We start from the raw sequence: 17,291 nt of genomic DNA, 5'->3' as shown, positions 1-17,291 counted from the left end.
CTTTACCCAAGAGTTTTTAAGTTGAGTGGAAGCATTTCATTTATCTAGCAATTGTTGATGTGGTCTGGCAGAAAAAAATTGCTGACAAATGAAATGCCTCCCTGGGGGGAAGAAAAGCTCAGCTTATATTCTTTGCCTGATAAGTGCTTGCCAAGAACTAGGCTAATGACATCTGTTGGCTCTCCAGCTTGCCCATTTTTATAACGCCTGGGATAACTAACAATGGAGATGACACAGAGCTAGGCTGTGGTTTACTCTAACTTCCAAACTTTCCTCCCTAATTATTGTCTTGTCAGACCTTAAGAACGCTACCGGAGGTCACTCCCCATTCACTTAGAGCTTGGTTACATGGTTCCAAGGTTTGGCCAAAGCCCCTTACAAGAGTGTGTGAACCCACTGTGTTCTACAGTCTGGGCTGTGATGAGAACTTTATTTTTATGCCTCCACAAAGCTTCCTTTTGACACTTTTTTCACGTGGCTCCTTCCTTCCCAACACTTACAAATCAAATTGCTCTTGGAACAGTCTTATGTCTCCTTTGAGTTAACCGTGGACATACACTGGGATGGGGATGTCACATTTATCTCTTTCTTCGTAGGAGAATAAGTGATTCTAGCTTTCACACCCATTCTTTCCAAGCTGCTAGTCACTGACATTAGAGTAGACCCCCTGGGGGATGTGTCCTGTGTTGAACACCTATAAGAAACTGTAGAGATATAGGGGCACCTGGGTGGCTCAGTCAGTTAAGTGTCTGCCTTCAGCTCAGGTCATGATCCCAGGGTCCTGGGATGGAGCCCCACACATTCTCTCAATCTCTCTCACTCTTGCTCTGTCTCTCAAATAAATAAAATCTTAAAAAAAAATTGTAGGGGACTTCTTTGGTTAGGTCTTCCTAAGATACAGAGTGCATTATGGCTTTGTAGGAAATACTGCTTTTCATTATATATACATGTATAATTTTTATTATACTATCTCATTTTTAATGCTAATCAAGCCCAAACTTTTATGCCCAGTGTGATGTGATCAGTTTCTAGAACATAAGCAGAACACTGGACTGTAGCGGGGGGGGGGGGGGGGTTCAATAATACATACTATGGAAATGTAAAATCATATTTTTATTATTTTTTAAAAGTCTCTCTAGAACTAGACCCTCAAGCTCAAAGATCAGTTCAGAGCCTGTACACGCAGTACTGTGTAGAGGAGGCTCTAAGCTAAGAGTATAAGAAACTGGAGTGTGGTTCTGGCTGTCTTTCTGACTACAATAAAACTACAGGTCTATACTGTGATATCACTAGATTTTTAAACACCATTGTCTACGTTCTTATGAAGCAAGGTAATAGATTTACAAATTGTACATGGGTTAAATTATTAGCAGTGCTGTTTCTATTCTCCTTTAAATCTGTGTTTAGGTCAGCTTTTCTCCAGGAGGCTTTCAGTCGTTCAACAGGTATTTATCGAGCCCCTGTAATTTCTAGGCTCTGTGCCAAGCACTAGGGACTCCATGATGAAAAGCAGCTACTGATGTGGAAAGAGAACCAGACATAGAGACGATTCACCGCAGGACCGTGAGAGCAGCACTCGCAAGGACAGGTGCGTGCGTGAGTGGCGTAGGTGAGCCATCACTCGGGGAAGGTTTTCCAAGGAGCAAGGCTCCAACTGAGCCTTGAGGGATGACTATGAGTTTTCAGAGCTGTGAAGCCACACTGTTAGCTTCACAAAGTGCACGTAACTGAGAACAAATTCTCACAGACTCCAAAGGCAGCAAGAGAGCTAGGAGATGATGGGGAGGTAGCAAGGATCCAGATCATGGGGGGCACTGCACTCTTTTAAATGTATCGACTAGCTCTGGGACGTTGAATGAGGCACAAGTACGGAACGCAGGGACTTTGCTTGTCGAATGTCACGTGCGCCCACTCCCGCTCTTCAGGGCGGTGGTAAGCATTGGATTTTCACATGACAGCACAGATATGAAAGGGTTCGATGCTCATACACAGATGGGGCTAAGATCACACATCGGGACGTTGCCCAGCACCTCTGTCCCCAGACAGCTTGTGCCTTCCCAAGAACTCGTCCTCCTGAGGGCTTGAAGTTCTCACTTAATTTATCAAGTTTATACACCAACTTATGCTGAGTAATATTCTTTTTCCAAACTGGGACCTAATAAGTGTATATGTTTTCTTTATTGGTGTGACAGTGCCCCCTGCCGAGGGGGGCAGAAAACATAGACTGTTAAACTTGGAAGAGCTCAGAAAGGTTCTAATTCCATCCTTCATGGGAGAGAAGAAGAAGGTTCTGACCAGGACCCAGTTGCTTTCTCTGGCTCTCACTAGATTGTATCCAAAAATGAGAATCATTATTCTGACCTCCAAAGAGGACTTTGCTGTATATATTGCATTGCATTATACTACATTACATTCTCTGGAAGGAAAGTTTGCTTCAACATCCTCCTTGACTCCCATACAGTCTTGAGAATGAAGAAGGCACAATTTTCTCCCTTCCAGTTAAGCCATGGGGAGCCCCAAATCCCACAGAGAAATGGCCATTGCATGTGATCATAAAATCTGTATATTTTTACTTTCCTAGTAGTTGGAAACTTCTGCTCATTCAGTCTTATCCTTTTTTTTTTTTTAATTCTCTAAAATCTTGCTTTGAGAGTACTTCGGGTAATTTTGTTTTGTGACGAGAGCAGGATGTGGTGCCCCTATTGAGGCATGCAAAAGAATCTTTAAAAAGCTTCTGGTCTTTATTTTTTCCCACCGCTCCACTGTGCTAATATTAAAGAACTCTATTTTAGGAAAGCGTAAAAGGGCACGGAAAACCTGTATTGTTATACATAGCAGTAACATGTTGGGTTTTTATTCTTCAAAATGGAGAGCCAAATATATCATCAAGACAGTTTGGGGACATCTCCAAAAAGAATATACCAAACACCTCTTTCAAACTGCATTGCACCTGCCACCACCCCCCACCCACCCGCTGCCTCACCCGCCCACCTGCCCCGGCATTTCCAAAGATTACAGAAGTAGATATAGAAACATGGTCTGGGAGGTAACATTGCTGTAGCTTAGAAGAACACAAAGAGAGAAAGGACTGCAGATGTCTCATCTGCGTCCTCTTCTTTAGTCCGCCCCACACACACTTCCTGAAAAACCTGCCGTGTGGTTGCACAAAACAACCTGTTATTCCTCAAGAGGAGAACGGACGTGCACCTGTGTGTTGGAGATGCCAAGAGGAGGCCCGCTCTCCTTCCCAACTTTGGGTCGTGGGTGGTTGTACCCTAAAGCACCGAAGGGAGAATGGGGCAGGCCTGGGGAATTATTGAAGAGAAGTGAATTATGCAAAAGAAATGGGGGTGGTATAATATCCTTGTGCGGGAAGGGGGTGTAGCGTATCTCACCCAACAAGGTACATTTTTCAAATTACTGCCCACAGCTCCAGGAGCACTGGAGACAGCTAGGGGAAGAAAACGGAGATCCATCTGACAGGCAGTGTGACTTTGGCTCTTACCTAATTTTGCTAATTCTTCTATCTCAAGTTCCTTTCTTTTCCCTGAAATTATAACTCTCCTGGGGGAGAATATGTTATATTTAGTATATTTATATCCTGTAGACATACAGTTTAGCTGTACACAGCAAGCCACAATTTCATCACATTTCATCACAAGGAGACACCAGAAGCATTTTCCAAAGACAAATGATATTAACGGACACTATGTGACTGTCGCTAGCTGTGAGTATTATGAGGAAGAGGTGCTTAAGGAATTCAGGTACATGTTAAAGTTGGTAGCTGTAGAAGCTAAATGCTTATGATGACGAAGCTAGTTGAAAATGTCATGGAGTATTAAAAAACATAAGTATAGGGGCGCCTGGGTGGCTCAGTCATTAAGCATCTGCCTTCGGCTCAGGGCGTGAGCCCAGAGTCTTGGGATCAAGCCCCACATCAGGCTCCTCCACTGGGAGCCTGCTTCTTCCTCTCCCACTCCCCCTGCTTGTGTTCCCTCTCTCACTGACTCTCTCTCTCTCTCTGTCAAATAAATAAATAAATAATCTTTAAAAAAATAATAAAATAAATAAAAATAAAAAACATAAGTATAATATTAGATTTTCTTTGGGTAATTATTAAACATTTAAGATTAAATATCCTAGTCAATTAAATCTTGTTTTGAGGTTCAAGGTCGTAAGCCATTCACATTTGACAGTAGTGGCTACCTTATCATCCAGTACTTTATTTTACTCATTTGAGAGTTGGCATTTATTTATTTTTTATTTTTTCAATATGGAACGCGTCATGAATTTGCGTGTCAGCCTGTACAAGGGCCATGCCAATCTTCGCTGTATCGTTCCAGTGTTAGTGCATGTGTTGCCAAAGCGAGCGTGAGAGTAAGCATTTATTAGATGTATTTTCAACATTGTGCCTTAGCAATAGATAATCTCTTTTTCATTTTAAGGGTTTTTATTTTTTTATTTTTTAAATTACTGAGTTTTTAAAAGAAGAGATTATATCAGAAACTAGAATTGGTAAATTAAGTTACATCAAAATTAATTCTTTCTGAATATAGTATTTGGATAAATCCTTAGTGTATTTTTCCTTTTTTTCTTTTTTTTTTAACCCAACGGGAGATAACTATGAAAATGTAAATGTATTATGCTCTTCAATTCATGAAGTTAGAAATTCTGCAGTTGGGTGTTTTTCTCCATTATTATTTCCATAGTTGTCTTCTACTTCTCTTCCCCTCACTGGGCACTCAGATCTTTCCATTGTCCGGACCAGTCCCATCAGTTCCTGTTCCCCGACTCCCGTCTGCCTCATCTCGTTTGTCTCTTGTTTTTCTTTTTATTTTTTTTTTTGGCCTTTTGCACACTTCCTAGCCCAGCACTCGGCACATATCAGGCAATTGGTACATGTTGGTCCCTCTTTACTGCCATCCTCCATCCCCCATTATGAGCTTATAGGTTCTATTTAGAGCATTACAGCATTAACTTGGTTCTACATAGTTCTTAACAATTCATTCTCCTGACTCATGAAGGAAAGAAAGGAACTGATAATAATAGCTCAAACCATCAAAGCGACACACCCACACTTCCATACCTACAAGGCCTCTCCCATCCGGTGCCCCCTGTGTTCCTGTCTTTACCTCAGTCTCACAGATGCAAGAACAGGGACGGAGGCACTTGCCTAGGGCATAGAGATCACATGTGGGAGGCCAGCCTCCAGTCTTCCCTCCTAAACCTGACAATCTCATGCTTCCTCTTCAAAAGCTGCCCAGGAAAAGTGTGACGGGAAACCAGAGCCCATGAATATAGCTCTTGTCCCCAACTTTAAACTCTGATTTTTCCACAGGAAAAATAGTTTTAATGTACTTGATATTGTGTCCTTCTGATGTTCCTCAGATTGACTTAGAACAGGTTACGTTCCGAAGTCAATAAGGAATGTTTGATTAGCAATGCCAAGTTCAAATCCGAAGGTTTCTTTTGTCATTCTCCTAAAACAGGATTATGAAACACAGGAAGACTTTTATCAGGATGCAGTAAAATCCTTTACAGCAGTGGTTCTAAATTGAAGGTTATTTTTCTCCCTCAGGGACATTTGGCAATAACTGGAAACCATTTTTTTATTTTTTGTTATTGTCATAGCTGGAGGACAGGGGTGGGTGAGGGACTGCTGTTGGGATCTAGTAGCTAGAGGTCAAGGATGCCGCTGAACATCCTACAATCCACAGGACGACCTCTCACAACAAAGACTTATCCAGCACAAATGTCAGTAGTACTGAGGTTGAAAAATGCCGCCTTAGGGTATAGCTAGATATGTAACTATGGCGCTTTGATACAGCACAGAACAAGGTATCATCCTTCGATAAGGAGATTATAGTTCTGCTTGAAACTGTTTTTACTTCTAGATGCTAGTTTTATATCAGCCTTGCTCACTGTCATAAAACTAACAGCCTCCTTATTTTCCATTCTGTTACTTATTTTCCTTCACTGGCTCCCAAATGCAACTGTCCCTAGAGTTTAGTTCTTGGTCCTCTTTTTTTTACAGTTATGTCCTCATTGAAGTACAGAACATCGTCTACGCAGAGTCTTACATAAATTGGACTTTCATGTAATCCAGACTCTGCCCTCGTATTCACGATAAATGAAGCCAGCTCTCCTTACCTGGAGTGTCATCTTTAATGCACCTGCTGGCTGGCTGCCTGCTTCTGGGTCCAGGGAGGAGCTGCACCTGTGCAGAGTGCGCCCAACGGAAGCCTGAGAGGGCAGAGCTGAAGCCTAGGCAACCGTGTCTCTGCCCCCACTGGGCGGGACCATCGTCAGGTCCCCTCCTCCTCTCCCCCTCAGACCTCCCTGACTTCAAAAGCCAGGGCCCCCGAAACTGACCCTCGCATGTGGGCCTCCATCTTAGCAGGGGTTCCCTGGCTGTCGACCGCCTCCTCTTTCTCCCATTGCATTCCCTTCTCCCCTCCCCCTCCACCCCCTTCCCCAGCAAGGGATGGTGCCGGGCCAACCAACCCGGGACACTGAATCAGAGCCGCACTTCCAGAGGCAAAGTGGCTGACTGAGACCAAGTCCGCTGCTCCACATCACCCTGGCTTGGAGTGTCAAAGTCCAGGGACCAGCACGTCTGAGGGTCGTGAAGGGCAAGGCCTGAACCGGCTTCTTCAGGGCCCTAGGACGCCTGCTGTCCAGTGCTGAGCTGGGACCCTAACACTGTAAGTGTTCTTATCCACGTCCACCGTTGCATAGAGCCTTTGAGAGACAGCGCCTGACAAAGTCCAAAGATTGTATAATATGTACTTAGCTCTCTCTTGTTACGCTTTCAAAAACTGGACTTTAAAACACCGTTTCAGAAACACCCTGTATCACAGTGCACCCAAATATACATTTTTTGCCTTTGTCCCTCCCCCAGAACTTTCCCTCATGTATCTACATATCCAAATAGTTGATGAACTTTTTTTCCCTCGGACTTCTGTCATCCGTTCAAAGCCAAATCTGCATTTAAACTCGCAAGCTGTCTTCCCCTCCTGACTTCTCTCTATGTGCTCATGCTATGCAATCCTCCAGCTGCCCGATTTGAGCTCTGAGTCATCTCTGACAGCCCTTCTCCTGAGTGCTGGCTTCCCGTCCCCCAAATCTCTCGATTCTCCCTTAATTCTCCCTAAACCGTCCTTTTCCTCTCCACTATCACTGCCCAGTGCGTAAGCCTTTACTGCCTCATGAAATCTGTCCACATCCTGTCTGAAGAAACTATACCTGGGGTCAAATGACAAAAATAACACAATCGAGCAGCCAGTTTGATATTATTTAAATTCCAGGGAAAGCAATTCATGGACTGGGGAGACAGAAGCTCACAAGGAGCGGAGCACTGCTCCCGAGGGATGTGGGGCGAGAGCAGGTCTCACAGAGCACTAGAAGAGGCAGCCCAGAGACAGAGTGTGATTGACCAGGAGGTTGGAGATTTCCTTATAAGATTTGAGCATGTTCTATTTTCCAGAGGAAAGCAAACTTGCTAAAGAGGAGTCGAAGTCTTGTGACGGGTGTATGTTGGGTTTCCTTGACAGGTGTTTTGGGTCAACGCAGGCTGACTCAGGTTTAGATTTGTGACATCGACCAGGCCACTGGGGGGGCCTCCATGTTGTGGGTCCTGACGTACAAATTAACTTGATCACTTCTGTGTCTTTTGATCCACAGCACTTAACACAGTGCTCGCGCCGTGTCTGCTGATTGGCGGGAATTTGAAGTCATTATTTATAGGATGTGTAAATGAGCAAGTAAATGGTCCTCTGCACCTAACTGGTGTATGCATTAAGAAAATACTGATCTGTACTTATTTTCTCCTGCGTCTCCGTTAAAACGTGTGCCTCAATGTCACAATAACCTTCATGTGACCCGTTTCTTGAGAGCGTACCGTGTGCCGGGCACCCTGCTACTTATTTCCACCTTCACTATCCGGGGTAATCCTTACAGTTCTGTGATGAAGATATTATTCCTGTCCTTGTTATCGTTACTATGTTTATTTAACAGTCCGGGAATCTGACACTCAAAGGTACTTGGTAACTTTGTCCAGTCCATTTCGCTAATTAGTGGCAGACTAAAGTCCCTGCTATTGCTATGTCACCTCGTTGTTTGTTTGTATTATGTGCACATTTTACTTTAGGAATCTGAGTACAGAAAAATTACCGGAGACAGGAATGTAAAAGGGGCCCTCTACTATTTTCACCTCATTTTTGCATCTTAAAGATAAATACCATTTAGGTATCTCTAGATCTCTGAACCCTCTTCTCTGAGAACTGCCTTCCTCCTCAATCTCACAGGGCAGCAAATCCACAGCTAACCACACCATAGCTAGACAGACCCAGACTTGGCCACTGAGATGCCCAGGTGTGACTCTTTCTCTGCTGGTCATGTGATATAAAGATAAGCAAACTCAAGATGAGCGGGGCCCCATGCATGGACAGGTGGAGAAAGCCAGCTGGCCTTCAGAGAGTACAGACTGAAGCAAGCACCCCAAGAGAATCTTAACAAGAAACCATATGGCTCCACGGGGCAGAGACTTAGGGGAGCTCCTAGGGTCTGAAGATTTTCAGTAGTTAGGCCCACTTTTTTGAGAAATCCATATCGTAAACATTTGGGCTGTGAAAACGGTTTTGTATCTAATTGCTGATGCTTTTTTATCATAGATGTGTTGATTCAAAGGGTCTTATTTGCCATAGATTTTGCCCAGTTCCCTTTTGAAGTATTTGGGTTGCATTGATCCAGGAGCATTGATCGTAGGAGCGGCAGCTCGGAGTCAGATGCAGAGCACGGATCTAGAAGTCTGCAGTCCAGACAAGACAGGACCTTGCCACTACCCTGAATGGACCTGGTCAAGTCACTTCATTGGCCTGAAACTGTTTGCCTAGATATACAATGAGACTAATATTTGTCCCACTCTGTAGTGTGGTTGTCAGAATAAAAGAAAGATTACATGAGAGAACTTTGAAAAAGAGTAAGTAAACATAAACTATTACTTTGACTCAGGATTTCAAAATCCAAAAAACTGTACACTGGAAGAATTAAAGTGGTTTCAAACTAGAAAAAAGACGAAGATCATATTTTTTAATAACGTGAAAGGATTTCTGGTATATTTGTCTTACATTTTTCTGTATTTTATCGGAATACCCACAATAATTTCAATAATGTTATCTCTAGAGAGAGAGGAGACAGATGGAGAATAAACATATGAAATCCAGCAGATGCATTTACCCTGCAGTTATGCCTCAGTGAGTTCCTGGGATGCCAAACGAACTGATTTGTGATATAATCAAATTATAATTTTAGTTGTCTGTCCTTTTACTATGCAGTGGTGGTGTTGGGAGGCACGGATTCTTCCCTCCTCCTACACTGGATACCTGGGTGGGTCACACAACTTTTTGAATCACTGTCAGATAAAAACATCTTACAGTCCTATTAAATCAAACACTGTGTCAATCTGGTCATTCGAATGAACAGCCCCAAGCAAGAATTAAATCTCAGAACTTGTTCTTTGTTGAGCTTCCTCTGTCGCTATTAGCAGGAGCCTGTGCCAATGGGGGAGAGCAGAGGCCAGCTTCCTCTCTCTCCATGCCCGTGGTTCCCCTAGCTTCCTAGCAAGGTTTGGATCCTTGCGTTAGCCCCAGAGAGATTGGAGACAGGGGACAGAGCACAGTCTGGTAGGGGAAGTATTGTTGTCCTCTGATGTTGGGGCCCCTGGATGGCAACTATTTACCAGTGACTCTTTCTTTAGTTGGTGTTTTCATGAGTTCCTCAGAGATTCCTGACTCTGGAATCTGTCGGCCCTTGTCCTTTACTGTTCCCGCAGTTGATGGGAATCTGGTGGTCCGCTTCCAGCTTCCTTCCGCTGAGATCCCCCTGCGTCCTCAACAGGCTCTATTGGACAGATGACCCCCTTCTGACCCACATGCATGCTTTCTTTGTCTCACTCTTTGTCGATACTTAATTACTTCCCAAAGGCAGGCCCCTCCACTCTCCTTACCCTGCCAAGGCCACATAAGCTTTTTTGAGAATGCATTAGTCACACGGACCTACAATTACAGAAGGATGTGTCTCCTCTCCACAAGGTTCATGAAGCCCACACCCTCTAGGCTGGAGGTGAACACTGTACCCCTACCCCATGCCCACACTTCCCTTGGGTGGTGGTAGAGATGCCCAGCAGCTTTTTCTAAAGTGCTCTCTTCACAAATCCTTCCTTCTTGTCTCTGTGTTGCCCTTTTGTAATATGCTTGATCTGATTTAGGGGTTCAGTCGTTGTAGAACTGGTTAGTAAAGCTTTCTGTTGTAAATGTTGCAAATGGTAGTCTGCCCACACTCACTTTGCTATCTGATATCTATTACGCTGGTGCGTCGGTTGGAGCTGAGTCCCAGAGAGTCCTGTTTCAACATCCTTTTACAGGTGATTATTTGTAACAGCTGCTCCCCAGTTGAGGTAGACCTGTTCTTTCTTCCAATCCACACACGTGGCACAGCCCCAACGCGGGGCTAGGTTACCACCAGCGAAGAGGCCTGTGATCTAGTGTGGACAAGAACAAAGCAGATAGAGCCTTATGTCCTTGTCGCTTACCCTCCACTTGGACAGTTTTTAAACATTAAGAATCTGAGTTCAAGACACCATACCAGACCCTCACAGTGCTAAAATAAGGAAGTATCATGTGGGCACTGTCTTGAAGGAACTTCTAGCCTATTGTGAAAGCAAATGGATACACGAACAATGCAAAGGAGTAAGTCAGAGGGCAGAGGACGAAAATGAGGGAAGGAGGCAGGGAGAGAGGAAGCGAACAAAGGAAGCCGTGAGCCGTGAGTGTTGAATATGAGTGGAATTTTTAAGCTACTAAGCTTTGGCTCTTTGGAACTCTAGTGCATAAGCCTTTTAGGAATAGACCCGGATGAATAATCCCACATTAAGCAGGGGGAACAGGGCCTTCGATAGCGCTCACGGCACTCTCTAGAAAAGCAAAGCACTTCCCTCTATATAAAAAAGGAGCATATATTTTGAACCCCTTGGCTCTAGAAGCAAAGTGCAAACCCTGCATTAGATGATTTTTCCATCTAATTCTCCAGCTTTCATCCAACATCTCCTTTCCCCCTATCCATTACAGAAGGAAATAAGCTAACACATCAACCTTTCCATCTGAACTGGGCTTGGATTTCTTTGGAGAAAGAGTACTACATTGTGGATGAAGACGCCACATTCCTAGAAGTGACCCTCACACGCAGAGGGTATCTTGAAGAAACATCCTCTATCAGTAAGTAAATTTAGATTGGTTGTTGGCAATAGGTAATGGAAACATGAAACCTAAGCTTAAAAATAATTATGAGATAATATATTGGAAAAGGCTCAACAACAGTTTTCAGGAAACCTCTAAAAAAATATGTGAAATTGTGCCATAGTTTTTACTCCACGTGCATTACACACTTAATATACCCTCCAACTTTTCACCCTCCTCCCCCTGTTTGCCCCCTTCTAGAAGGTTACTGTCTTTCTGTTTCAATGCAAAAGACACCAGGAAAAATAAAATATTTCATAGCCATATACCACAATCCCCAAGTCACTCAGTTTCTTTTAAAATTGTTTTTAAGGGGCGCCTGGGTGGCACAGCGGTTGAGCGTCTGCCTTCGGCTCAGGGCGTGATCCCGGCGTTATGGGATCGAGCCCCACATCAGGCTCCTCCGCTGTGAGCCTGCTTCTTCCTCTCCCACTCCCCCTGCTTGTGTTCCCTCTCTCGCTGGCTGTCTCTATCTCTGTCGAATAAATAAATAAAATAAAATCTTTAAAAGTAAAAAATAAAATAAAATAAAATAAATAAAATTGTTTTTAAGCATACAATATATGATACATGCGTAGTTCTAGCTATTTCTTTTGAAAAATTATTTGTGAGTACATGATATATTATTATGTTTTGCTGTAGCTATTTCTTTTGATTATACATAATTGTTTTCTCCCTGTTATTAGGTTCTAAATTCTTCCAAAACATGGACAGCGTCAAATTTTTCCACGGGCTACAAAGGCCTATGCCTCCTTGGGATAAACAGATATAAAATGCCTACATAATCCATGTCATGATCATCATTAATAATCAGTAATAATTGTTCTAATAATGCATTAGATTTTTATGACATCTTTAGCTGCCAAAACTTTCAGAGATCATTTTGTCTTTATTTTCATAACCTATTGAGAAGACAGGAGTGTGTTATCTTCATTTTACAAATGAGTGTTCTGAGTTTCCCAGACGTTTGGAATCCAGTCAGAGACCTGCCAACATATCAAAACTGTTGGAAAGAAGCCAGGAGGGAAATGGCCGAGAACAGGCGATCAAGAAAAGGCAAGCTTTTCCCCAGTCTCCTCTCCAGGGCCGAGGCTCTGGGATAGGACTGTTCCTCTAAAAGAGGTCAGCGAAAGAGCACTCTGATTTCTGGGTGGCCCTCAGTCTACACCGCAGGTTACTTTGTCAACCCACAGTGGAACTTGCCACAGGAACTTGAACGGAACTATGCCTCCTTTCTCTTGTAGAGTTCTGTCTTTATAATCCTTTACTGTAGGGATTTCTCATGGGTACAAGATTTGGGTTATTATGTCAAGGAGTATTTTCATATCCTACTCAAGAAAAAAAACTCTTCTACCTGCCCAGAACCATTTGGATGGTGGTGGAGGAAACTCCTCAGAGAGATGCCCCCAGCCTCCCTTCCTGAACCAGCCCCTCCACAGGTGCTCTCCCCGGGCTCTGCCTTATTCTTCATAGCACTGAGCGTCCCTGGCCTGCAACATATGTCCATCTGTTCACTGTCTGTCCTCCTCAGTAGATTTCCAGCTCCATTAGGGCAGACACTACACCCTGGGTTATGCCCAACACCGAAAACACCACGGGGTGTATGGCAGTCGCCCAATATGCGTTGTGAAGTGAGCTACATATAATCAACTCTTCTGTTCTACAAAAAACTCCTTGAAAACCACATCAACACCACCCTAGAGAACCTTACTCAGTGTTCCAAGAAGCCCTCCTAATCCCCTCACCCCACCCCATGCTGAGTTGTTTGTGGATTAAACGTGATGAGTATACATCAATCTACCATAGTCCCTGCCATACATTAAATACTCAGTAAATGTTAACTCTCATTCTTGGACCATGGCACTCATCAAACAGAATTGAAATCATTTGTTTCTTTCCCCTCGTAAACCTCTTAGGGGTAGTAGTGTCCCTACGGAATTCCACATCGCCTCCTCAGCGCCTCACACAGAGCCAATGCTCACCAAGTATTAAATGGTCACATGCCTACTCAGTGTAGACGGCAGTGCCCGCTACTTATACTTCAGCTGTGGCTGAGGACACCACTCCCTCTTCCTTATCTTCTCCAAGTCCAACATAGGGCCTGAGGAGGCTCTTCCTAAATATCGGATGCTCATTCTCAGTTACCAAACTAGGACCGATGCAAGCTTCCTTCGAACAGTTGTAAAAAGTCAACGTGAGCTCTCTTATCTTGGAAACTATTTTCACACTGTATAGGCTTGGGTATCTTTTACAAGATATCAGATTCTCTGAGCATGAGACAGAGGAAAGAGCAAAAGGAGCTATTCATCTCATTTTATGTAAAGCTTTTCACAATAGCTGGGGTCAGGTGGTAATATTTCATTTCACACATTCAGACAACTGCAGAGTCTTCACCATATAATGAGACCCAAAGCGATGAGGTACAGGTATTCTTGCTTCATTAAGCCTTCATTGGGATATTAAAATCAGAACCAAACATGGGGCGCCTGGGTGGCTCAGTCATTAAGCGTCTGCCTTTGTCTCAGGGCGTGATCCCAGAGTTCTGGGATCACGCCCTACATCAGGCTCCTCCGCTGAGAGCCTGCTTCTTCCTCTCCCACTCCCCCTGCTTGTATTCCCTCTCTCGCTGACTATCTCTCTCTCTGTCAAATAAATAAAGTAAAATCTTAAAAAAAAAAAAAATCAGAACCAAACAATCTAGAATACTATTGAACATTTTGTGGTGAGGGGAGGCTCTATTCAGTCCGGAGGGGGTAGCACCTTTCACCTTGTATCTCACATTGGGTCCTTTTAACGCTGTCTTGCTGTCGTTCAGTTTCTTCAGTGAGTCACTAATTTTTATTTCCTAACAGACCTCAAACCTATCCCCACCTCTCCATTTTTACCAGCAGCGCCCTACGTGTCTGGCAAATCACTACCAATCCTCTTACAATTATAAATTACTAACCACAGAAGAATTCAAGCCACCATGAGTAAAGATCCACATGAGAAAAAAATTAATTTTGTTAATTGAAATTACTAGATACAAAATAGTCACTCAAAAAATATTTATGAAATCCTTATTCCAAGCCAGGTACTGTTGTAATCACCAGGAGTGCTTCAGTGAACAAAACAGCCAAAGATCTCCACCTCCATATGGTGCCCATTCTAGTGGCTTCTCTGGAAGCTGGAACGGTTTCATACTCATCTCTGAATCCTGAGCACCTAGTAGAGTTTGGCATATCAGGTGCCCTCAGTAAATATTTGTAAAATAAATAAGTTAATGACTGTTCTCTGTTCTCCCTTTTTGTCTCTCCTTCTCTGCTTTCCTCTCACTTCCCTCCACTTCTACTTACATACACACTCTTAGCCAATAAGTCTAATTTATAAATGTCTTTTGGGAGCATTAGAAGAAATAACTTCCATGTTATCTGCTTTTCATCAACAAAAGAATCCACTTTGAAAGAATCTTTCTTCAGTGACTTGGCTTACATTCATAGTTTCCCACTTTTTATTTAGGCATTGTAACCAAAGATGAAACTGCGAAGAAAGATAAAGATTTTAAGGGAAAGTCCCCGAAACAAGTCCATTTCAATCCTGGACAGACTTTGGCCAAGTGGAGAGTGAGAATTATATCTGACAATAAATACGAGGCTTCAGAGACCTTCCAGATCATTCTGTTGAACCCTGTCATGGCTGCACTGGAGTTTCCGGAAATGGCAACTGTTGAAATTGTGGACCCTGAAGATGGTATGTGGTTTCTGTTGATATGATTTATTAACCAGTACATGTTCCTGCACCCATTTCAGGTGTTCATACATCCCTCGGGCTCCATAAGCCTCTGAACATGTTCATACCATTTAGGATTTAAAGCTTAGGAATCATTTTGAGGCAGTAAGTTTTCCTTTGCTCTTAGGATTTTTGAAAAGGAATATAGGAGATTGAAATAGACATGACTTTACCAGCATTCCTTTAAAATATGCATAAGCCCTCATGGTTAGCTCTCTACACACTCAGTATGGTGCAGCTTTGCCCCCAGAGGGCTGATCCTCAGGGCTCATTCCAGGTCCGCTATCTTCTCACCATTTTCCGGGAGCACCTCACCAGATCAGGGAGGGGCTTTAGATACACCTTGTCCTAGATGTGGCTGCTGGGCGTCAGTCAACTTGTTGGCTTTAGTATGCATTCCACAAAGTTGTGGATCATATTCTTGAATTCATAGGCTCATTTTATTCATTTATTCATTCATTCATACAGCAAATATCTCCCAAGATAAATTTAAAAGGGAAAAAGAAGTTTTAACTAGGAATTGTGCTATTGGCTGCCCCTTTTCGTGAAAGGACAAGAATACTCCCTTAAGGAATGTTTTAGTATTCAGCTTTGAATTTTAATTAGACACATTGATTGTCATAATAGTTGAAGAATTCAGGCATCCCCTAAAATTGCATGACTTACTACCAGCGCCTAAGTTTTAGTTAAATTCACAAGAATGCATGGAAAGTCCTCTGTATTTGTATGTCCCAAACTGCATAACAAAGAACAGTAGTGTAATAGAATTTCTACAACAGGATCAGAAAGCTTTCCATGGACCAAATAAATCTAGAAATTGTTTCAAATATCTTCCTTCCTTCGAAGCATCATAATTCACGCTAGCATATTAAACTTCCTAAGAAATTCTCCCACAAAGAAACCTGTTAAACTTTGTTTAATCAGTTTTCCCAAAACAGACCACAGATTTTGTTTTTAATTTATTGTCTCCAAGGAATATCCTATAAAATCTCTTAGTTATAGTTTCCTCTAAATACAATTTGGGAAATACTCTTCTATACACTTTGGTTTTTGGTAGACAAAAGTAGAAACCATTGCTCCATTACCCAAGGAACAAGGTATCTTCTCAGTTTTATTGATAACAACACTTAGACACATGAATCAACTAGGAAAGCCCCATGTTAGGATATATGGCTAAAGCAGTCAAGAGTTCTGAGGTAAGAAAGTGGAAAGATCACCATAGTCCTAAGCAGTTAAGCCTCCTGGAGGAGGGAGCGTTTGAGCTGAGTCTTGAAGAATAAATGGGATTTGGATTCATAGATAGAAGGGAGCAGGCTTTTCAAAATGGAAAATAGAGAACATGTCTGAACAACTCAGTATTAATGTATTTTTCCAGTTTTTTCACATGATATTAATAATTTTAACTTACTTTTAGCTTCTTCCATGATGCCAACCTTTTGAGTCAAGAGATGTCAGTAGACTACCATAGGAGGGTAAACGGCAGAAAGAAAATGATCACCGTCTTTTCCTCTGTAAATCAGGACCACTATTTTCTTAGAGGTAGATACCAGTACCAGTTGAAACTAATTTAGGCTGCAAAATAAAGAAGAAAAAAATTAACTCATGATAACTAGACAATTCAACATTGAATGCTGGGTTATCACTTAGTAATAGTTCCAAAGAAGAAATGATGGTCTACTACAATATTTTTCCTTCTTGCTTCCAAGAGGAAGAATCTGTGTGTATATATGTTATGAAGGAAAGAACTAAAGAAGTTAAGTGTGATTTGATCAGTTGTCCACTTGACTCTGTGAGTAGGAACAACCCACTTTAAATTTCTATTTTTTTAAACAAACACATATATTTCATTGCACAATGCATGCTTGGTGAAAACCCTTGGCAAACATTGAAAAGCCCAAAGGCAAATAGTACATACAGTTCCATCAACAAGGGATGACCAATATTGACATTCATATTTCAGTGAATGTTCTGGTATGTATGCATCCATAAATATACACACATGTGCATGCACACAGATGCAAACACCGCACACACAGCTCGGTAAATTCCAAAGGAAATGTTATTTTAAAGATTAAGGGTAGGAGTATGTCAACGATACCAGAATTAAAAAGCCTAATAAAAAAATTAAGGGAGAACCAGTAACTTATTTTTCCCAAAATATTAATTGGCCAGGGTCTTCCACACAATACCTGCACAATAAGTGTTGAATAAAATGTTTGTTGAATAAAG

At 42.5% G+C, this 17,291-nt stretch overlaps 1 protein-coding gene and 1 non-coding gene across 2 annotated transcripts in view; one reads left to right on the top strand and one right to left on the bottom strand.

Moving 5' to 3' along the window:
* Positions 1–17,291, top strand: part of FREM3 (FRAS1 related extracellular matrix 3) — an 84,079-nt gene that overhangs the window by 38,096 nt on the left and 28,692 nt on the right. The window contains 2 exon segments of the mRNA XM_045798633.2: positions 11,127–11,273; positions 14,793–15,023. Coding sequence (XP_045654589.2) covers positions 11,127–11,273; positions 14,793–15,023 — 378 coding nt within the window.
* LOC123793423 (U6 spliceosomal RNA) lies at positions 4,268–4,373 on the bottom strand. Its single transcript, XR_006779957.2, has one exon. It is a non-coding gene; the product is annotated as a U6 spliceosomal RNA (small nuclear RNA).

This window comes from Ursus americanus, chromosome 13, assembly GCF_024610735.1.
Source record: "Ursus americanus isolate L20-20 chromosome 13, mUrsAme1.1.p, whole genome shotgun sequence".
Taxonomy (NCBI): Eukaryota; Metazoa; Chordata; class Mammalia; order Carnivora; family Ursidae; genus Ursus; species Ursus americanus.
This window is presented reverse-complemented; position numbering and strand designations above follow the sequence as displayed.